Consider the following 23,228-nt stretch of genomic DNA (forward strand, 5'->3'; position numbering starts at 1 on the left):
ACGCCAGACTCACAGCTGCACGCAGAGTAACCATTGACGAAAAGGACCAGAGCCTGCCAGAAAAGATCTACAACTGAAGACATAAAGCAGGAGCCACAATGAGACGGGTAGGAGGAGCAGACGTGCGAGATGATCAAGGCTCATGACCCCCACCGGGTGGGCGACCCATACACTGGAGAGGGATTACATCGCGGAGGTTCTCCCACGGGAGACAGTTCTGAGCCGCACGTCGGGCTCCGTAGCCTGCGGGTCCTGTACCAGGAAAATGGGCCCCCAGGGCGTGTGGCTTTGAAGGCCGGGGATGGGGGGCTTTCAGGGGTCCCAGAGGACTGGGGGAAACAGAGACTCCACTGTTACAGGGAGTACACAAAATTCCACGTGCACTGGGACCAAGGGCAGAGCAGTAACTTGATAGGAGCCTGGGCCAGACGTACCTGCTGGACTTGGAGAGTCTCTCGGACAGGCAAGGGGGCAGCTGCAGCTCACCCTGGGGACATAGATGTTGCTGGCAGACATACTTGGGAGCTTTCTACCACGGGGACGCTGGTGCTGGCGACCACCGTCTTGGCTCATGAGCTCCAAGACCTGGTACCACCCAACCGCTTGTAGGTGCCGGTGCTGGGACGCCTTGAGCCAACCAGCAGGGTGGGAACACAGCCCCACCCCTCGGCGGACAGGCTGCTTAGAGACTTCCTAAGCACACAGCCACCTCTGGACACGGCCCTGCCCACCAGAGGGCCAAGATTCAGCTCCACCCACCAGCTGACAGGCACTAGCCTCTGCTGCTAGGAAGCCTGCACGAGCCTCTAGACCCGTCTCACCCACCACGGGGCAGAAACCAGAAGCAAGAAAACCACAATCCTGTAGCTTGCAGACCTCGGCTGCTCACAGCAGGCCAATGCAAGCTTCTGGACACCTCAGACCCCATACCCAACTGTGTTAGGAACTGGCCCCAGCCACCGGCGATCCTACACCAGCTCTGAGATCCCTGGGCCCTGCAGCCAGACTCCAGGACCCAGCTCTGCCTGCCAGCAGTCTGGCACTAACCCCAGGACCTGGCTTCACCCACCAGTAGGGGGTCAACAGCTCCAGAGTTGCCTGGACCCTGCCTTCACCCATCAGTGACCTGGCACTAGCCCCAGGGCCCCCGGGGATTCTGCAGTCAGCCGCCTCCTGACCAGGCCCCACCAACCAGTGGCCTCCACACAAGGCAGAGCTTGGCAGTCAACCAGACCGGGTGCCAACTAAGCCCACCAGACCACCCACATAGTCAGCCCTCCAAAACAGAAGGAACCATGCAGCCCTCATGGGGGCACCCCTAGAGCGTACAGCTTGGGTGATGAGGGGGAGCGTGCTGCTGGGATGCATAAGATGTCTCCTACAGAGGGCCACTTCTCTGAGGTCGAGAAACGTAACCCACCACATACATAATATACAAATAGCAACTCAGACAAGATGAGGTGGCAGAGGAACATGCTGCAGATGAAGGAACAAAATAAAACCCCAGGAGAACAACTAAGTGAAGTGGAGATAGTCTACCCAAGAAAGAGTCCAGAATAATGATCGTAAAGATGATCAAAGAACTCGGGAGAAGAATGGATGCACAGAGCGAGGAGTTAAAAGCTTTTAACAAAGAGTCAGAAAATATAAAGAACAACCAGACAGAGATGAAGACTACAGTAATTGAAATGAAGGCGTCAGCAGTAGACTAAGTGATACAGAGGAATGGATCAGTGAGCTGGAAGACAGAGTAGTGGGAGTCACTGCTACTGCTGAACGGAAAAAAGAATGAAAAAGTGAGGGCAGTGTAAGAGACCTCTGGGACAACACCAAGTGCACTTAATATTTGCATTATAGGGGTCCCAGAAGGAGGAGAGAGAGAAAGAGGCACAGAACATATTTGAAGACATAACCACTGAAGACTTATTTAACCTGGGAAAGGAAACAGACATCAAGGTCCAGGAAGCACAGAGAGTCCCAAACAGGATCAACCCAAAGAGGACCACACCAAGACACACTGCAATTGAAATACCAAAAAATAAAAATAGAATATTAAAAGCAGCAAGAGAAAAGCAACAAATAACATACAAGGGAACTCCCATAAGGCTACCAGCTGGTTTTTCCAGTGGAAACTGCAGGCCAGAAGGGAATGGCATGATATATTTTAAATGATGAAGGGACAAAACCTACAACCAAGAATACTCTACCCAGCAAGGCTCTTGTTCAGATTTGATGGTGAGATCAAAGCTTTACAGACAAGCAAAAACTAAGAGTTCAGCACCACCAAACCAGCTTTACAACATATGTTAAAGGGACTTCTCTAGAAGAAAAATAAACGGCTACAACTAGAAACAAGAAAACTATGAAATGAAAAAACTCCGTGGTAAGGGCAAACATATAGTAAAGGTAGGAAGTCATCCACAAACAAAGCTAGTAGGGGGGTTAAAAGACAGAAGTAGTAAAATCATCTATATCCACAATAAGCAGTTAAGGGATGCACAAAACAATCAGATGTAAAATATGATGTCAAAAACAGTCATCGTGAGGGGAGAAGAGTACAAATGCAGGGTTTTTGTTTTGTTTTTGTTTGTTTTTTAAAAATTTATTTTTGGCTGCATTGGGTCTTCGTTGCACGCGGGCTTTCTCTAGTTGCAGTGAGCAGGGGCTATTCTTCGTTGCGGTGCACAGGCTCGTGGTGGCTTCTCTTGTCGAGGAGCACAGGCTCTAGGCTCGCGGGCTCAGTAGTTGTGGCGCACGGGCTTAGTTGCTCCGCGGCATGTGGGATCTTCCTGGACCAGGGCTCAAACCCGTGACCACTGCGCCACCAGGGAAGTCCCAAATGCAGAGTTTTAAAAGTACATTTGAAATTAAGAGATCAGCACCTTGAAACAGTCACACATATATATAGACTGCTATATAAAAGCCTCATGGCAACCACGAGTCAAAAATCTGTAATAGATACACACATAAAAAAGAAAAAGGAATTCAAACATAACACTAAAGATAGATAGTCATCAAATCACAAGAGAAAAAAGAAGAAAGAGGGATAAAGACCTCCAAAAACAAATCCAAAACAATGAACAAAATGGCAGTCGGAACATACATATCGATAATTACCTTGAATGTAAATGGACTAAGTGCTCCAACCAAAAGACACAGGCTCACTGAATGGATACAAAAACAAGACCCGTATATATGCTGTCTACAAGAGACCCACTTCAGACCTAGGGACACACACAGACTGAAAGCGGGGGGATGGAAAAGGTATTCCATGCAAATGGACATCAAAAGAAAGCTGGAGTAGCAATAGTCATATCAGACAAAATAGACTTTAAAATAAAGACTGCTACAAGAGACAAAGAAGAACACCACATTATGGATAAAATGATCAATCCAAAAAGAAGATATAACCATTGTAAATATATATGCACCCAACACAGGAGCACCTCAATATATAAGACATATGTTAACAGACATAAAGGGAGAAATTGACAGTAACACAATAATAGGGGACTTTAACAGCCCACTCACATCAATGGACAGATCATCCAGACAGAAAATCAATAAGAAAACACTGACCCTAAATGACACACGAGACCAGATGCACTTAATTGATATATATAAAGAGAGCATTCCATCTGAAACCAGCAGAACACACATTCTTTCCAAGTGCATATGGAACATTGTCCAGGACAGATCACATGCTAGGCCATAAAACAAGCCTCAGGAAATTTAATAAAATTGAAATCATATCCGGCAGCTTTTCTGACCACAAAACTATGATACTAGAAATCAACTACAAGAAAAGAACTGCAGAAAACACAAGCACATGGAGGCTAAACAATACGCAACTAAACCAATGGATCGCTGAAGAAATTAAAGAGGAAACAAAAAAATACCTAGACACAAATGAAAATGAAAACAGAACAATTCAAAACCTATGGGACACAGCAAAAGCAGTTCTAAGAGGTAAGTTTAAAGTGATACAAGCTTACCTCAGGAAATAAGAAAAATTTCAAATGAACAACCTAACCGTACTCCTAAAGGAACTAGAGAAAGAACAAACAAAACCCAAAGAAGTTAGTAGAAGGAACAAAATCATAAAAATCAGAGCAGAAATAAATGAAATAGAGACTAAAAAAACAACAGAAAAGATCAACGAAACTAAAAGCTGGTTCTTTGAAAAGATAAACAAAATTGATAAACGTTTAGCCAGACTCATCAAGAAAAAAAGGGAGAGGGCCCAAATCAATAAAATCATAAATGAAAAAAGTTTCATCTGACACCACAGACATACAAAGGACCATAAGAGACTGCTGTGAACAACTATATGCCAATAAAATAGTCAACCTAGAAGAAATGGACAAATTCTTAGAAAGGTACAATCTCCCAAGACTGAACCAGGAAGAAATAGAAAATATGAACAGATCAATTACCAGTAATGAAATTGAATCAGTAATTTAAAAACTCCCAAAACACAAAAAAGTGCAGGACTAGATGGCTTCACAGGTGATTTCTACCAAACATTTAGAGAAGAGCTAACCCCCATCCTCCTCAAACTATTCCAAAAAAATTGCAGAGGAAGGAACACTTCCGAATTCATCCTATGAGGCCACCATCACCCTGATACAAAAACCAGACAAAAATATCACAAAGTTATAGGCCGCTGATTAACATAGATGCAAAAATTCTCAACAAAACATTAACAAACCAAATCCAACAATACATTAAAAGGATCATACACCACAATCAAGTGGGATTTATCCCAGGGATGCAGGGGTTTTTCAATATCTGCAAGTCAGTGTGATACACCACCTTGACAAATTGAAGAATAAAAACCATATGATTATCTCCATAGATGGCAGAAAAAGCTTTTGACAAAACTCAACACCGATTTATGATAAAAACTCTCCAGAAAGTGGGCATAGAGGGAACATACCTCAACATAGTAAAGGCCATATATGACAAACCCTCAGCTAACATCATACTCAACAATGAAAAGCTGAAAGCATTTCCTGTAAGATCAGGAACAAGACAAAGATACCCAGTCTTGCCACTTTTATTCAATATAGTTTTGGAAATCCTAGCCACAGCACTCAGAGAAGAAAAAGAAATAAAAAGAATCCAAATTGGAAAGGAAGAAGTAAAACTGTCACTGTTTGTGGATGACATGATACTATAAATATATATAGAAAATCCTAAAGATGTCACCAGAAGACTATGGAACTCATCAATGAATTTGGTAAAGTTGCAAGATATAAAATTAATATACAGAAATCTGTTGCATTCCTATACACTAACAGTGAACTATCAGAAAGAGAAATTAAGGAAACAATCTCATATACCATTGCAACAAAGAGAATAAAATACTTAGGAATAAACCTACTCAGAAAACTATAAGTCACTGATGAAAGAAACTGAAAACGACAAAAAGAGATGGAAAGATATATCGTGTTCTTGGATTGGGAGAATTAATATTGTCAAAATGACCATACTACCCAAGACAATCTACAGATTCAATGCAATGCCTATCAAAATACCCATGACAGTTTTCACAGAACTAGAACAAATAATTTAAAAATTTTAATGGAAACACAGGAGACCCTAAATAGCCAAAACAATCTTGAGAAAGAAGAACAGAGCTGGAAGAACCACACTCCCTGACTTCAGACTATACTACAAGGCTACAGTAATCAAAACAGTGTGGTACTGGCACAAAAACAGACACATAGATCAGTGAAACAGAATAGAGAGCCCAGAAATAAATCCACGCTCTTATGGTCAATTAATCTATGACAAAGGAGCCAAGAATGTACAATGGAGAAAAGACAGTCAAGGATTCTTTTCTGGAACATCCATGGCACACACTGTGCTTCATAAATGTTGGGATGCTGCAGATCAGATCACCCTGGTTCCTCGGCAAGAGGGCCACTGTCCCAGTGAATGGGGCGGAGTGAATATGATGACCCTTACAAAGAGCGGTGAATAAATAGCTCTTCAGTCCTTGTGAGTCTGGCCACTCCAGGAAGCCACAGGAGGCTGCAAGGGATTATATGGGGCGCTGGAAATAAAGGACGTGTTTCACGGGCCTTTGATACCAGTGAGACACCATTTTCTCTAAAACTGCCCACGTGGGACTTCCCTGGTGGTGCAGTGGCTAAGAATCTTCCTGCCAATGCAGGGGACACAGGTTTGAGCCCTGGTCTGGGAAGATCCCACATGCTGTGGAGCAACTAAGCCCGTGCACCACAACTACTGAGCCTGTGCTCTAGAGCCTGCAAGCCACAACTACTGAGCCTGCGTGCCACAACTACTGAAGCCTGCGTGCCTAGAGCCTGAGCTCCGCAACAAGAGAAGCCACCACAATGAGAAGCCTGTGCACCGCAACGAAGAGCAGCCCCCGCTTGCCGCAACTAGAGAAAGCCCGCGCACAGCAACAAAGACCCAATGCAGCCAAAAATAAATAAATAAATAAAATAAATTTATTACCAAAAAAAAAAAACAAAACTGCCCACGTGTCTGCCTGACCTTCCTGTGACCTGAGTGGGGTGGTGCTGATGAGCATGAGAGAGGCTTCCCCGCTCAGAGCAGTAAAGTGCTCACGTGGTTAGTGCACAGGGATGTGAGTGCACAGCCCACAAGGAATTCCTGAGCAAGGAGCTGGCGTCCCCTCAGAGTCCAGGTGAACTATGTCATGGTAGCAAGTCACGTCAAATGAGATGGAACGTATTTGATTTATGGTAGGGTTCGATGACTTGTTTTTAAAAAGTACCGACATATCTACAGATGCATATACATAACATGCAATACATGTACACATGCATATGTAATATGCAATATAGCCTTATGTATTTTTTTCCACAAAAGCAATTTTCTGTTGGTTTTCTATCAAGGAGACCTTGAAATTAGTAAGATCAGGAACAACTGTGGCAGAATCTGGTATTCCATTTTTGGATCTGTGTTTCTTTTAGACATCTCAGTTTAGAGAATGGGATCATTATGTGCTTCGTTCTAAGGTGCTAACTTCATCTTTCTCCCCGCAAATGCTGACTCTGTACATTTTCTGCTTTTCTCCAGGTTGTCACGAGAGGGCAGCACACGCTCAGGTTTAAACAGGAGAGCGGCAGCCGCCTCGATTTGCAGATAAAGGAGAACCTGGAGCAAGGTTGCCGCCTTGTGCTTTCGGAGCTCAAAGGCTTTTACTGGTTGTCTTTATTTTACTAGTAATAATACCTAAATTACTTTGAGGATAGAAAGATAGGCATACAGGCAGACTTCTTAGAAGTAGCAAGCTTGACTTAATTCTGGAATCTTCAGAAAAAAGTAAAAAGAATAAAGGAAAAAAAGAAAAAAGAAAAAAAAACCAGAAACAACAAAAAGAATCTTCAAATCATTCTTTTAACCATGTTAATACCAGCCTCTTGAACACAGAAAACAAACCTCCTGTTTTCCACTTCCTTCTCTGTATTACTTAGTCTTGACTACCTTTCTGTGAAGTCAAGGATGAACAAATATTTCTGCCAATCTTTACAGAAATAAATATCACTGCCCAAAATATTCAGGTAGGAATAATTAACACCACCAGTTGTCACTTACTGCGGCGAGACCTTCTGTGTACAGTCTGTCCCCCACCGGTCCCCCCACGAGAAGGCCGTCATGACTAGTCTTGTTTTGGGGCAGAGATGAGCCCAGCTGAAGGACGTGCCCTAGGCCGCGCAGGAACGCAGGTTCCCTGCCCGCTAAAGGCCTGAGTCGGGGGCTCTGGTGGGATGTGTCCTGTGTGCTTTGGCTGTCCCCTGTCCTGTCTGTCCCCCTCCTGCTGTTTGACGGTGAGGACTACCCATCATCTCCTCGGCCTGCGGTCACTCATTGAGCATGTGTTGTAAACATTTATATATATATGATGCAAATTTTAAAACGAGCTAAACGACCCCTCATGTCACGTGACACACAGGCCATCTTTGTCCCTGGTGCCTGTTCCTGAGGCATGTCTGGAGCAGTGACAGCGGGTGGGGTCCATTGGGGGTGGGCACAGGGAGGAGCCAGAAGGGAGGTCTCCGGAAGGAAGATGCTCGGAGGAAGGGGTGGGCACCTGAGGGGAGGGAAGAGCTCAGCCGGAGAAGGGGGTGCGCAGCCAGGGAGCGGGTGAGGAGGTGTCAGGAGGTGAAGTGGCTCGTCTCCTCAGGCAAAGGAAACAAAAGCAAAAATAAACAAATGGGACCTGATTAACTAAATAAAGTTAAAGATTTTGCACAGTAAAGGAAACCATCGACAAAATGAAAAGACAACCTACTGAATGGCAGACCCTATTTGCAAATGATATGACCAATAAGGGGTTGACATCCAAAATATATAAACAGCTCATACAACTCAACATCAAAAACAAACAAAAGCCCGACTGAAACAACGGCAGAAGAACTGAATAGGCATTTTTCCAAAGAAGAAATGCAGGTGGGCAATAGGCACATGAAAAGATGTTCAACATTGCTAGTCATCAGGGAGATGCAAATCAAAACCACAATGAGGTATCACCTCATACCTGTCAGAATGGCCGTCATCAAAAAGAACACAGGTAACACATGTTGACGAGGATATGGAGAAAAGAGAACCCTCGTACACCGTTGGTGGGAATGTGAAATGGTGCAGCCACTATGGAAACCAGTATGGAGGTTTCTCAAAAAACTAAAAATAGAACTACCATATGATCCAGTAATTCCACTTCTGGGTATATATCCAAAAAAACTGAAAATACTAATTCAAAAAGATACATGCACCTCTGTGTTCGTAGCAGTATTATTTACAATAACCAAGACATGGAAGCAACCGAAAGGTCTATTGACAAAGAAGATGCGGTATACATATGGAGTGGAATATTACTCAGCCATCAAAAAGAATGAAATTTTGCCATTTGCAACATGGATGGACTTGGAGGGCATTATGCTAAGTGAAACAAGTCAGGGAAAGACAAATACTGTATGATATCACTTATATTTGGAATCTAAAAAATACAACAAACTAGGGAACATAACAAAAAGGAAACAGACTCACAGATACAGAGAACAGACTAGTTAGTGGTTACCAGTGGGGAGCGGGAAGCAGGGAGGGGCGATATAGGGGTAGAGGGTGAGAGGTATGAACTATTAGGTATGAAACAAGCTACGAGGATGTATTGTACAACACGGGGACTATAGCCAGTATTTTATAATTTACCGTTTATAATAACCTTCAAAAATTGTGAATCATTATGTTGTACACGTGAAACATATACTGTATATCAACTATATCTCAATAAAAAAGGAAGAAATACCCCGCAGCCGGGCCCCGGCACTCAGGGAGCCTGAGGAGGTGTCGGGAGGTGAGGGATGCGTCCCTGCCACCAGCGCCTGCCACCCCACCCCCCCGCCGCTTTGTGAGGGCACACGGAGACAGCGAGGCCTCAGGGACCCGTCTGCAGCTTCCAGGTGACACTGGGCCTGCCACACCAAAGCCACCAGCTGCCCCTACACCAGCTGGGCCCCCGTTACCGCCGAGGCCCAAGGGGAGGGTGCCGAGAAGCACCTGCTGTAGCTGCAGGCCATGGGGAGGGTGCCATCAGCGTCTCGGTGGGCACGCCGGACCGCTGTCATGCGTGGACAGCCGACGTCCCCCGGGCTCTGTGCAAAGGAGTTCTTACCCTCCTCTTTGCTTCTCGTTAGCCAACCCCTAACCTTCGCTACTGTCCTTGTTCAGAGGGTGTGTTTTTAACACCGTGTTGTAGAAAAGGCTAGTTTTGCACTAGGCAACATGAAGCTCGCAGACCTGAGCAGCCCTCCCAGCTCCTCCTGGCTCACCCGTGAGAAGTCGGGGGAGGGCAGGAAGTCCATTTCCTCCCAGCGACTCCGCGGGACTGTCCCTAGGTGGACATGGAAGGAAGGGCCGGGACGAGGGGTGTCCAGCAGGAAGAATGACTCGCCGGCAACACCAGAGAGCCTTCTGTCCCCACCAGGAGACCCCCCCGGACCTCATCTCCTTCCTCTGCAACTATAAACGCATCACCTAGGGTCAAGTGAACATGTTTTCTAGTTTGTCATCCTGGCAAGCTGACCCCGAGAACATTTTCTATCCCCAAACTAATCTTTGCAGGTTTGCCTCAGAGAGGAAAAGGATACTGCATTTCCTTCAGTTTAGCTTGTTTAGCTTTTTTCAGCAAAATCTAACGATGATTAACGAGGTCTGCCGACTGCTGGAGGGGAGGGTGGCCACCCCCAGAGAAAGATACAACCACGCAAAGGTCTGACCTCGACTTCTGGTCTCCTGAAAGAGTCCTCCTTGCTGGGCTCCTTGGTAAAGGAAGGACATTAACCGGGTAAAGAAAGACACCGAGGGGCTGCTGTCCGCCTGGGGCGCTTTGCAACGTCCCGCATGAAATGAGCTCCAGGCTCACTTCCCATGTCAGGTTAAGCAGAGGGTTGAACCAGGGTGAATTACTTGCATTGGCTTGCTTTTTCTTAAATGCACAATTCCCTGGCATTTTATTCCCCGGGTATGGGGCAGCCTTCAGGCTTGGTGTGCGTATGTAAGAATCCAGGAGGATGAATCAGAGCGAGGCCAGTGAAGATGCTGCATCAGCGTGACGCCTGCAGATGTGGGCCTCCTCCCAGAGCCCGGCACCAGGGGCCAGATGGTCAGTCCCGGGCGTCCTGCCTGGATGGGACTGGCCCCTGCTTGTCGCCCACGTGGGAAAGGGAGGATGGAACGGTGCCGTCGTGCTGGCTTCTGGGCAGTATCCCACAGCCGATTAACTGCCACACTCCCAATTACATTTTAATAGAGCGTGTGCACTGGGCAAGCTCATGACGTTCCCACACCAAGCTCAGGAGCTTGACCGAAAGTCCCAACGGTTGCTACCGGGAAGACAGCGAGACGGCAGGGAGGCGATGCCCTTTACAAAAGGAAACCCTTCCGTGTCGCTGTAACCTCGACAGCACCAGAGGGTGTGCCCGCCCGCATACTGCTGCCCGGACGGCGCCGGACGGAGCAGACCCCCCCCCCCACCAGGAAAGCAAAGGCAGCTGAGTACAGGTCACCCTGCCTTTCAGACAACGGACCCATCACGGACTCCTGGGGGCCGGGCTGCACACTCGGCCTCTGCCGGACACACGGCGGGTTCTTAACAAATATTTGTCAAACAAATCAGTGATGTAACTTGCTGGGCTTTCTCTGCGGGGCCTTTCTTTGGAGACATTGGCCTCTCAGGCCAGTAGAAAACCAAGGCCCTTTCTACTCTGCTTTGTATGTGAAACAGAGTTCCCTGAGTCCTCCTAGGAGAGTGGACGGCGTTTGGGTTGGAACACAGGCGTAAATCCAGTGGCCTCCCACTCCACTCCTTTTCCAGGCCCTGCCGTGCTGCTTGTGCAACGCTCAACGCTCCCCCTTCCTCCAGCTGCCTGGACGGGACCCTGGGTCCAGCCCTCACCTGACTCCGGGCTCCCCGGGGGTCAGGGCGGAACAGCGGTCTGGGAGCTGACGTCCAGCACGGGCCGCAGCTCGTCCGGAGGCCAGAGCAGAGCTGGTGGTTCATTCGCCGGGAGCCCTGCCAGACGGGAAGCCCCGCCCCCCGTGTCCTCAGAAGAAACACGCCCCTGCACAGCGGCCCGCCACGCACCTTATTACTGTGGGAGTGATCTCTGCACAGAAGAACACGCTGAGGTTCCCCACTGCATGGGAGGCGAACATGCCCACGATGGAGAAGGTGATGGAGAACTTGTCCTTGACACTGTCGCTCATTCCTGGGGGAGAACCAGGGGTTGGTGAGGGGGGCGGAGGGGAGGGAGGATGCTGGGGGCGGAGGGAGCAGGGGAGCGGGGCGGAGGGCGGCCTGGGGCCGACGAAGGGTCTTCCCTCCTCCCCTCTGCCCGGTTTGAGGTGCAGACCCGGGAGACGCAGCAGCATGTCCCGGGGTGGGAGGTCAGAGCCCTTGTGGCAGGAGCCTTTGTCGGGTCCCCCGGGAGTCCCTGCGGGTCTAAAACGGGGGGCTCAGGCTGACTCTGCCGGACGCCGTAGCCTCGAGCGGCCGGCAGGGAGGGAGGCTGGTGGTCTCCCCGATGCTATGGCAACGCCCTCCTATCCAGCCTTCCGGCTCAGCTCCAGAGAAAGGTCTCTGGTTCCAGAGAGCCCGGCCATCCTGGCCTCAGGCCTGACCAGTCCAATACAAGGGACAGGGCAGCCCAGGCTTGACTGAGGGGAACGAGAACTCAACCCCAAGAGGAGAACTTATGGGCCTGGAGGGAACGAGCTGGACCAACTTGAGCACCTTGCCAGTGGCACCGGGTCTGACCTCACCCCCAGGTGGCGCTAGGAGGGCACAGCAAGCCGCTGGGGTCCCACGTTTGGGGCGCAGCCCAGTTCCCCACAAGGCTGCACTGGGAGCCCTGGCGGCATGGGCTCGGTCAGGCCAGGCGCGTGTGCGCAGCAGTGTTGCGTGTGGGGCAGCGGCTATGCCGTCCCAGAGGCCGAAAGCAGCGGGCTTGCATCGCTCACAGGCCGGGACGGCTGCTTCCCCTGGCAGCGTGGTCAGCCAGACCCCCAGGGCCGTGTGGCCCAGCCCAGGCCTGTCCCCAAGGCCCTGCATCACAGTGGAGGCTGCTGGGCTGTGCTGGCCACTGGTGCCAGGGGCAAGGGCGAGGGCAGCGTGCAAGCCGGGCACAAAGGGGGCGGGGGGGCGGCCCGACTTTCTAGAGGCGCAACGGGCAGAGAGGACAAGTGGATGCGTGTAGTGTCCAACCTACGGCCAACTTCAGCTGCAACTCTTGGGGTGAAAGGGGGAGGGGAGAGAGAGGAAAGGGAAACCACAGGTCTGTGAGTCTTTGTGAAAACGCCCTGCAGGTGCAATAAAAAAGACAATGGTGCCGCACGTGCGTTCCGGCTCACCTGAGTCTGGATGCTGGCTGTATTTTCCGATCACTGGACCGCAGAAACGGCGGCAGACGAGGAGGAAGGCGGGCAGGGAGGGGAGAAAGAGAGCAGGTCGGACGGAAGTTACCACCGCGTGCTTCCACGTGACTGGTTTCTAAGCAAGCCCCCTCAGGGACCAGCGGGGGTGGCCTTGCAGCCAGCCCGCCGGGCCCACTCGGGGACCCCAGCTGATGCCGCCAGGGGCCAGAGAGCAGGAGGGACGTGGCGCAGACGTGGGGGAGGGTCCAGGGCATCAGGGCTGGCATTTGACCAAACGGAGCCCCTTCTGTTCGGAAGGGGGGGCCGGGCCCCTCTGGCCTCGTAACCCGGGGAGGACGCCAGCTCCTCAAAGCAGGGGCCCTCGCGCAGCGCCCACCCTCAAGCCAAAGGGGGAATCTTGCCGTGTCCGAAGTTACTCAAGTCACTGCTGGTCTGTGCTCGGGGCACCAAGTGCTGTGGGCAGACCCGGCAGACAGCATCGCTATGCCCTCCCAGCCTGGTCCCCACGGTGCCTGGTCTCCTGGGCATCCCCACTCAGGGACTAAGAGGGCGGCTGTGAGCCCCGGGGCTGCCGTGCCCCTGCACGTCTGCCCAACCGGCGGGAGCTGCAGAGACTCCCCGAAGGGCAGCTTGGGCGGCCCCACGAGGGGACACACCCCATGTTGTCACAGCTGAAAATGAGACCAGTCTCCCAGCAAGGTGCGGAACGCACGTGAACTTGCCCAAGTCAGAAAACTGCTCCTGAGTCTGACTGGCTATTCTAGAATCCAGTTTGCACAGCAAGGCTGAGGAAGTCCTCGGTTTTCTCTTTCTCTTCCTTCCGTTCCGGATACTCCCTCCCCGCCTGGACGTCACGCAGACCTGAAACACTACTGCAGGCTTCTGACTTTCTCAGCAGCGCTGATCGAGCTCTGACAGCTCAGGGGGGAGGGCAGCCATCAGAGCCACGTGTTCCCCGCGGCGCCTGAGTCCACTGCGGGGCACGGTCCTGGGCGAGACGGCTCAGCCGCCCGGCTCACTCCCGCCTCGCCCCAGGCGGTCAGATGCCCTGCGGCTCGTCCCCATGGCGAGGGCTTCTGTTCACCAGGAGCTGCACTGAGCTTGCCTCGTAGAGTTGGGTGGGCTACACGATTGGCTAGCTTTTCTTTAAATTACTTCTAATGTTTACTGAGAAACTCTCCGGCCCCAAGAGCAGCGGATGAGCTTGGAAACACGTGCTGAAGAGCAGTGTCCCAGTGAAAGGGTGTCAAAATGTATTTATCTCGCCCTCGACTTCACATGAGGAAAAAGTCCTTCGTTCCTTCTCATGTGATGCATCACAACGGGAGAGCCTGGCCCCCAGCGGGGTCATCACGTCCAGCAGGACCGTGAGGGCCCCGGGCACCAGGGAGCCCCAGGGCGGCGGGAGGCCTTGGGGTCGGGCGGGAGGAGGGGGGACCCCACGCGCGCGTTCCAGTGAAAGCTCGTCCTTCCCGAAGCGGGAGGGCACCTCGGGCTGCCCGCGCACCCAGGGCTCCGGCGCGCCAGGCCCTGCCCCCGCCCGCCCAGGGCGCCGGGCCCACTCACGGTTCAGCAGCCCGAGCTGCAGCAGCGAGGCCAGGGCCGTCAGGATCATGAAGAGCAGCAGGCCCCCGCGGCGCCCCAGGACCCGCACCGCCGGGCACACGGCCAGGCAGGAGGCCAGGGCGATGCCGGCCGCCGTGTAGTAGTCGGCATAGAAGTTCTCGAGCAGCGGCACCTTCACCTCGTGGCCCATCATGCTGCGTGCGAAGCAGTGGTGGATCCCGAAGCCGGTCAGCCTGCGGGGACACAGTGCCTGAGGCCACCACCTCCCAGCGGGGGCGGGGCACACGGCGTCGCGTCCAGGGGCAGAGCAGCCACTTGGAAGGTGGTGGGGAACGCACGTCAGAGAGGACTTCAGGGGAGGGATGCGCGTGGTCACCTGCCTGCTGTGGCCGTACGGAGGGCGTGGGCGTACACGCAGGGAGACCCTCTGTTCAGACGCCGTCTCTCACGGGATCCAGGGGTGAGGCAGACACCCCCAGGGTCCCTGTGTTTGACCCCGGAGCGTGGGCACCGAGGGGGCCCATCAGACCCACTTTCCAGGCGGGCAGACAGGCTGACAGCGCAGCGGGTGAGCACAACCTCTAAGACGCACCGCCCGTCTACCCCTCTGCCTCTCCCGGGGTTCTGGAAACTCGGGGATCCGCCCCGAGAACTGGCTCCTCAAGCCCCTCTCGCTGCTACTCGCGGCTCACGTGGCCTGGAGGAGCAGGAGGGGTCAGGCCGGTGAGGACACCTGGTCTTGGAGGCTGTTCAACGCTTAATTTACCGTTTCCCTCCCCCTGTCCTGGGTTCAGCCCCCTCCTGCCCCACAGGGTCACAAAAACCTGCAGGGAAACATGTGTCCCAGCCGCTCAGACGGATGTCCGCTCTGGGAACGGGACTAAAGATGTGTCGTGTTCCCTGGGAGCACGGGGCAGCGGGGCTCTGAGGCCCCGGTGGACGCGCCCCGTGGGAGCAGGGCTGCGAGCGCCTGCATCTGTCCCTGAGCTGAAACGCCCTGCTCTCCCAGCCTCCCTCCGTGCTTTCAGCAGACCTTGAGGACGCGTCAAGGTCAACTACAGACCCGGCCCTGCAGGAGGGAGCCGCCCTCTGCCAAACCCATGCGTTTCCCCTTGGGGACAGGCAGACCCGGCTCCCCCAGGCCACGTTGGACAGCCTAACAGGTGTGAGTCCGGCGGGGCTCCTGGTCTCAGGGCGGGTCTCCCACCTTGTTGTTCTGGTGGAAGGATGTCCTCCGGCCACAACAAAGCCGGAGAGACTGGCTCCCCCTCCCCCAAAACAAGAATCATTAAGGTGGAAACTCCCCATCTTGTCTATGTCACAATCTGTGTTTTTTCCAAAATAAACGTTGGAGAAGTGATCCCACTGTACACGGTCCCACTAGCCTAGGCGGCGTCTGCCTGAGTCTGGGCAGCGGGTGGCCGGGCTGGAGCCCCCTCTGCAGAGACAGGCCTGAGGGCTCGGCCCCGACCAGGCGTGCGGCGCGGCTGCCCCTTCTCCTGCCTGGGCCTCGGCTGCTCGGCTGCAGGACGGGGTGTCAGTCAGATCTGGGCTCTTCCACTGCTTTGCTGCTGGGATGTTTTGTACCCTCCCCCAAATTATTCAACCTGGAACCCCAATCCTGAGAGCTGATTAAATGGAGCTGCTGTGATAGGAGCAGCTGGGGGACGTAGGGCCAGAGGCCCGCCCCCGGGCCTTGCTCTCTACCTACGACGGCAGTCCTGAGACTGTGCACGGAAGGGTGCAAGCTCCCCTCCCCCAGTGACCTCTAACCCCCTACTGCCTAGATGACCTGTGACCCTGAACGAGGCCCCACCTGGGCAGCAGGGAAGGGCAGGGTTCCTGAGCTGTGAGTCAGCAGCACAGGCTTGCAGGTGCACACTGAACCCGGGACCGGGCTGGCAGGAAACGGCGTGAGCCACGGGGGTGCAAGTCCAAACCTGGGGCGCCGGGCTGGATGTGGTCGGCAAGGCGGGAGGGCCTCTGGCCACGTGCGGAGGTCATACCCAGGGCCAGGCCGGCCCATCACCACCCGCGGCGCCCTGGGGTCGGGGCCTCTGCAGGCGCTGGCTCCACGCAGAGAGCAAGGACATTCAGCAGCCTGGTCCCCTCGCCCGTGATGGTGCCTGGAGACCCCCACGTGGGGGTCCCGTCCCCCCCCAAGCCCCCCGCCACTGTGCCTCGGGGGGAGGTGCATCCCGGGAGGCGCATGGCCAGACAGCCCCGCTCCCAGGACGTCCCTGGACGTGAGCCTGCTCTCCGGCAGCCCCGTCCCCCTAGGACACGTCTGTGTGGCCCGAGTGGCACGCAGGGGGAGATGCCGGGCTGCCCCGAGGCTGGGGGTCCGCGTCTGCCGGCACTCGTAGCCCTTCAGACAGCTGTTCAGAAGCTCTGACGGGGCTGCTCAGGCTCCCCCCGGCCCCGCCGCCTCTCCCCCGGCCCCGCGCCCGTGACTCACGAGTTCACGCACAGCACCACGATGTTCTTCCACAGGTTCCGGGTTCCCACCACTTTCACGATGCAGACCTTCTTGGGCCTCCGGGAAAGCTCCTTCTCCAGCTCTGCAGGGAGACGGGACCCGTGAGCCACGCTCGGCCAGGCCCGGGCCGGCAGCCCCACCGACGGCCCGATGCGCGAGAAGGAGAGTGTTTTTCTTTAAGACAGGGGTACGGCCTGGCTCTCAGGGTAGAAAACTCGCCACAGAGACACTGACTTGGCAGGTGCAGCTGCCCACGGGGCCCGCAGGGAGGCGGCAGGACACACAAAGCAGCCACCTGCGTGGGCTCCGTCCGCCGGGAAGGGCTGCGGAGGCCGCTGGCGGGCGCGGAGGCCCTGGTCGGGCTTGGGCAGGGGTCCTCTTCCCACGGAGTCTGACCCCTCCGCTCAGGGACCAGGAGATGCACGCACTGCTCTGGTCCCCAAACCAACCCCGTGGGCCAAACAGGCTGAGGCTGCTTCCTCTGCACCTGCCCCTGCACGGCCCGCATATTAGGAGGAGAAATGAGTGACTGGATGAACACGTGTGCGTACGCGTGCACAGAGGCGTGGCCCGTGCATATATATGCGCGCTGGAGCCAGGCAGACGGCGTCTCCGCTCAGGTGACGTGACCAACTACAGCTTGGTCACGAGACCCAGCTGCTCGGGGGGCTCAGACCAGCTCTGAGCAGACGCCAGGCCCACGTCAGCGAGGTCGAGGGGTTTGCCGCCGTCCTGGGGCTGACGGTTCAACAGGGAAGATGCAACGAGGAAACGCCCCAGCCTCCCCATCTCCCGGCATCTGTGAGCAGAAATGCCGCACATTCAGCCCCTGAGTCTGTCCCTGCTCCCCTGGCCGCGCGTGCTCTCAGGGGAGGGGACCCCTTCTCAGGGGCCAGAGAAGAAAAAGGAGACTTAACCAATCAAGACTGCCGAGGTCAGGGGAAGCAAGGAAAGACTGAAAGCGCACCGACCATAGGCGGCTGGGAGGTGAGAGGAGCAGGCAGCCCTGGGTGGGATCCTATGGCAGGGTCACTGGGGGTGACGTCCGGTCCAGGCTGCAGCAGGGCTGACAGCAGTGCAGCGATGGCAGTTTCCCAGTCGTAACAGGTGCAGGAGATGTGAGATGTTACAACAGGGAGACTGACTGGGGGTTTTTCAAAATTCTGTGCTCTCTTTGTAACTTTACTATAAACCTAAGATGAATCCAAAACAAGTTTACTAAAAATAAAGCACGCAGTGGGGTGGGAAGGCCCGGAGGAAGTGGGGTTGCCTCAAGAGGGGCCCAAGAGCTGCAGCCCCCTCGGCGGGTCTCTGAGGTGTGTCCCCCTCCCTGTACTTCTTAGGGGCACTCTCACCCCTGGACGTCCTACCTCTTTCCTGCCATCCAATGGTGAGAGGGTCACCAACCTCACTAGTTACAGCTGGAAGGAAAAACAGGTTGCTTAACCATAACGGTTTAGGAGTTTTTTATTTAAAAAAATGTTTGGATCAGTGTCACCAGCTGGGGCACAGAAGGGAGAAGGGGACACCTGTCCTACGTCTGAGGGATACCATGCTCCCTCAGTTTCCAGAACTTTCTTCCGTGTCAATATTCAGGCACAGAGCTGGAGGCCTGTGCACCAGCCAGAACGGCTGGCCTTTCGGCCATCCGTCCATGGACGCTCAGCTCCCGAGTTCCTCCTGACCTCTATCATCCCCTCTGCAAAACAGGCTCATTTGATTTACAGACATACTCTCCCCACGGTCAAAACACTAGAAAACTTTTAAAGAGCATGGAAACATGGTTAACACATAGCGTTGATCCAACGATCTGAGTATCTTCACTGTTGTGAAACGGGTCAGGAACCTATTTATCATAGCCACACTCGCCCACCATGGAAATCTTCCAGGAAGAAAAACTAAATGTCCATTCGCATGGCTATATAGGTTTAAATTTTTTTTTTTTTTGTAATGCAGCTCAAACTTAATTCCTGATACTTTCTAGTGTATGAAATAGATGTTAAGAAGCTGTAGTAACTGTCATTATGACCTTTTTCCTTTCTTTTTTTAAAGCATTACACTCTGGAGCCCAAGCTGACTGTAGTCTACAGAGGTAACTGCATTATTCTAAGCGGAATTACACTAACCGCTCCGGGGCTGTTGGCATGCTGTCTCTGTCACATGCATCCCCAGCCTCTCGACACCACCACAGAACTTCCCCAGCACCGCGTCTGCTCTGGGATGAAACCCCACCAGCTCTGAGTACACGAAGCACGACGTGACTTCTGAGACCCTTGGGGTAAGCACGAGAGCCCTTCCCGCCTCTCCAGTTCTCTCTCTCCAGAAATCTCAGGACTTTCTAAGGTCCTCACGTGTGGGAATGATGGGAGTGAACAGGGGCACTGAGAGCAGATCAGACTCTGAGCACCAAGGAAATGACAGCTAAAAGCATCTCCTCTCTCTGGACCTCTTCCCAACCTCTCGACTTGGAGCCAGAAGAGAGATTCCAAGACAAAAGCCAAGGCGAGCCTCTTTGATTCCGAAGCCAGGCCTCTCCTGCTCCACCCGCATCCCCTCCGCGCCCCGCTCCCTGCATCTCAGCTGCTCCCGTGATGTGCAGCCAGGGGGCCGGGGCTGGCCGGGTGAGTGACCGCTTTCCCGACCTGGGGGGGCAGCGAGCGGTACCCCAGCTTTCACCCGCTTGTTGAGGCTCCTCGCTCTGTGCCTCAGTTTCTCGTCTGGTCAGTGGATGGATGTGATGAGGACTGGACGCAAGAAGCCGTGAGGCCTTCCTGGCCCCGCGCTCCGGCCGACCCAGACCGTCCTGGCCTCTCCCCACCCGCTGCGGAGACTCCTTCCTGGGCCTACGGGGACACCTGCTGACCCCAGAAATTCCCTCTCAATGCGCGAGGCTCCAGCCGGCCCGAGGCCTCTTGCAGGAGCTGGCGCGGGAGCAGGAAGTAGGCGTGGAGGGTCTGAGGCAGGGCGCTGGGCTCGGCTTGCCTGGGGCCGCCTTGGCTTCATCTCCTGCTGGGGTGTGACTGGTGCAAGTCACCTAACGCTGGGGACCGTGAGGTGGCCTGATACAGGGACCCGCTTCTCACCTCGGGTTCAGGACAGACGGACAAGACAGAGTGAGGCACGTGGGGCGGGATCCCAGCTCGGTTACCGAGAAGGGCTCGGGTAAAGCCCCTGCGGGCCTGATTGGGGGGCCTCGTATCCCCCAGACTCGCTGCCTGACCTGGTGACGCCGGACTCGGCTGCTTCCCTGCGGGTCAGGCTGCCTGGAGAGGGCCTGACGCCGGGGACCCCCTCCCTGCACCTGGCTCACGTCCGAGGAGGAAAAGGGGAGCCGGTTCACTCTTTCTCGGGGGCTCCTTCCACGTGGAGGGAGTGCCGGGAGCAGGGAAGCCGTGCCTCCAACGCTCAGCCTCCTGGGGCCCCTTTCCCGTATGTAAAGCAGGAATGATCTGATCCATAGGAAAGGTTCTGATGAGGGTCAAACGGCCTGTATGGCGTCTTAGCCCCCGAGGCAGGGCTGAGGGCGGGGCAACAGGGAGGATAGAGTCAGGGTGGGTGAGAGCCTGGGTTGGGGACGGGATGCTGGTCGATGGCCTAGATAAGATGCTGGGACGGAGCATTCAAGCAGGCAAACCGGTCCAGCCTAGGGAGGTGCAAGGGGCCACTTTCGAGGAAACAGACACCCGCCTTCCTCCAGCTTTGCCCTGGTGCCGTCACGTCACCGTCACCGTGCGCCTGACAGCTAGGAGGGAGCAGAGACCCAGAGGCGGGTGAGAGCCGCGTGCCCCGGGGCGTAAGCGTATGCCACCCCAGCCCCGAGTCGGGGGCGTCATGCGTGCTGCTGCCTGCCCCCCAGCACAAAGACCAGCACCAGCCCAGCTCCTGAGCGAGGATACCACTTTCTCAAAACAGGAGGGAAATGAATCAGCGTAATTAGGATGGAGAAAACAAGCTTCTCCCAGACAATATTTTAACCTGAAAGAAGCGGAGTGTGGTGATTTAATTAGGGAAATGCCAGAAACAAGGCACTTTGACTTAAGAGCGCTGACCTGCTAATGGATGGGCCTGGACAAGTTTGGGGACAAGAGCCAGACACTCCAAAAGGAGCAAACGAGGCCTGAAAGGAGCGAGGTCCACTCACCCCTCACTCCCCCTGCCCGCCACGCCAGCACGTCCATCTCCCTCCCTCTCAGAAGCAGCACAGGGAAGCTGCTTCTGCTGGGCTTCCTGGGCTCAAGTCCCAGCGCTACTACTCACTAGCTGTGTGACCTCCGGCAAGATACTCAACCTCTCTGTGCCTCAGTTTCCTCGTCTGCAAATGGGGATAATTACAGTACCTTGCACAGAACTGCTGTGAAAAGATTTAAGTTAATATCAATACACTTCTAATATTGATATTAGAAGCTTGCTTTTTCTGTAAAAGTCCGAATAGTCAATATTTTAGACTTTGCAGGTCACAATAAATCACTTCTAGTGCTTATTAAACACACAATGTTCAGGGTTCATGCCAAGATCTACTGGATCAGAATCTCTGGTTGCCGGGAGGGGCCCAGGAGTCTGGATTTTAACACCCTCCAGGTGCTCTCATGGATCTGATCTAGCTCGTGCTGATGTTCCTGATAAACAGGGATTCTGTGGATCTGAACTTTTCTGCTTCCTCAGAGGCCCAACCAATAGGTCCTGACAGATAACAGACAACACAGCAGCTCTCTGAAGGTCCTGCTTGGGAGACAGAGGGAGCGAAGGCCAGCGCCCCCCGGCCAGGACTGCCGGCACCAAACCGCAGGCAGGCAAGGCTGTGTGCCAGGCGCGGTTCAGCCCTCAAGTTTCCCCCGAGGAGCAGGGGCACGCAAGGTCATGCCTCCCTCTGGATTTGGACTTGGCCATGTTCCTGGTCTATCTGAGGACCGACCATCACAGGAAGCTGGACAGCTGGCTGGGCAACGAAGGTACCAGGGGTGATGTGGGGTGACTCCCGGTCCCGGCGGGATGGGTGGCGGGTCCCCCAAGTCTGGCGGGGCTGCGGGTTTGAAGGGAACACATGCTCACCAGGCATCACGCCTTTGATGTCGCTCTCAGGGTTCATGCGGTTCTTCTGTGTGAAGCGTAGGATCAGCTTCTTTGCCGACGCAAACTGGTGGGTGGCCACGAGCCACCGCAGGGACTCTGGGAAGATCCTGCAAAGAGACAGGGAGCGGGTGAGGGTCTTCCCATCGGGTGAGGCGTGAAGACGCAGCTCTGTCGGGGGCTGGGAGCGTCCAGCCGGGTGGGACCGGGTATCCGTCTGTGAGCGGTGGAGGCCAGCGGGTGCTCAGGACTCTCTCTTGGCCCAAGCAGACAAGAGAAGACCGTGGCCCTGGATGTTCCTGGTTTTCTCTTAGAAAGTGTAAAAGTTGCAGTTTTTAAAATGAGGCAGAAAGGAGCAGTATCCTCCCAGCTGTGTCAAGAAATCTGTGTATACTTTTCACCAGAGCGCTGGATTACTAAGGCACGTTCCAGCAATTCATTGAAGGGCTGCTTTTGTGATATTTTGTCTCAAAAAACAAATGTTCAGGGCTTCCCTGGTGGCGCAGTGGTTGAGAACCTGCCTGCCAATGCAGGGGACACGGGTTCGAGCCCTGGTCTGGGAGGATCCCACATGCCGCGGAGCAACTGGGCCCGTGAGCCACAACTACTGAGCCTGCGCGTCTGGAGCCTGTGCTCCGCAACAAGAGAGGCCGCGATAGTGAGAGGCCCGCGCACCGCGATGAAGAGTGGCCCCCGCTTGCCGCAACTAGAGAAAGCCCTCGCACAGAAACGAAGACCCAACACAGCAAAAATAAATAAATAAATAAATAAAAATAAATTTATAAAAAAACAAAAAACAAATGTTCATAGAATGATTTTAAGTTTAAAAAAAATGCCCCCCCATCCTAGCAACCTGACAGGCACTTTCCGTTTTGAACATTTGGAGGCTTTCCCAGGGCTCAACTGTAGAATTATTTTCATCTTGCTGCCAACTGCCCAGAACGCCTCCCTGAGGTGGGTGATGGTTTCAAGTGTAATTAGCAACAGACTCCTTGCCAGTTTGTTCGTGTTTAGGATGAAATCTGGTGAGGAGTCCCATCAGAAAAATAACAAACAAACCAAACTACTGTCTTATCAATGCGATTTGTAATTTTACGTTTATAATGAGATTTGCAAGTCCGTCAAGGAGAACCATGTGCCTGTTTGGAGCAGGGGGTCAGCTTGCTTTTTCTGTAAAAGTCCA

General features: G+C 53.7%; 1 protein-coding gene across 1 annotated transcript in view; it reads right to left on the minus strand.

Annotated features, from left to right (window-relative positions):
• Positions 1-23,228, minus strand: part of SLC22A23 (solute carrier family 22 member 23) — a 150,430-nt gene that overhangs the window by 3,958 nt on the left and 123,244 nt on the right. Inside the window, exons 5-9 of the mRNA XM_061195675.1 lie at positions 22,028-22,155; positions 16,958-17,060; positions 14,500-14,732; positions 12,910-12,942; positions 11,645-11,768 (exon numbers count right to left, since the gene is read on the minus strand). Coding sequence (XP_061051658.1) covers positions 11,645-11,768; positions 12,910-12,942; positions 14,500-14,732; positions 16,958-17,060; positions 22,028-22,155 — 621 coding nt within the window. The remainder of the gene's footprint in view (positions 1-11,644; positions 11,769-12,909; positions 12,943-14,499; positions 14,733-16,957; positions 17,061-22,027; positions 22,156-23,228) is intronic.

The sequence above is a fragment of the Eubalaena glacialis genome, chromosome 7, assembly GCF_028564815.1.
Source record: "Eubalaena glacialis isolate mEubGla1 chromosome 7, mEubGla1.1.hap2.+ XY, whole genome shotgun sequence".
NCBI classification, from domain to species: Eukaryota; Metazoa; Chordata; class Mammalia; order Artiodactyla; family Balaenidae; genus Eubalaena; species Eubalaena glacialis.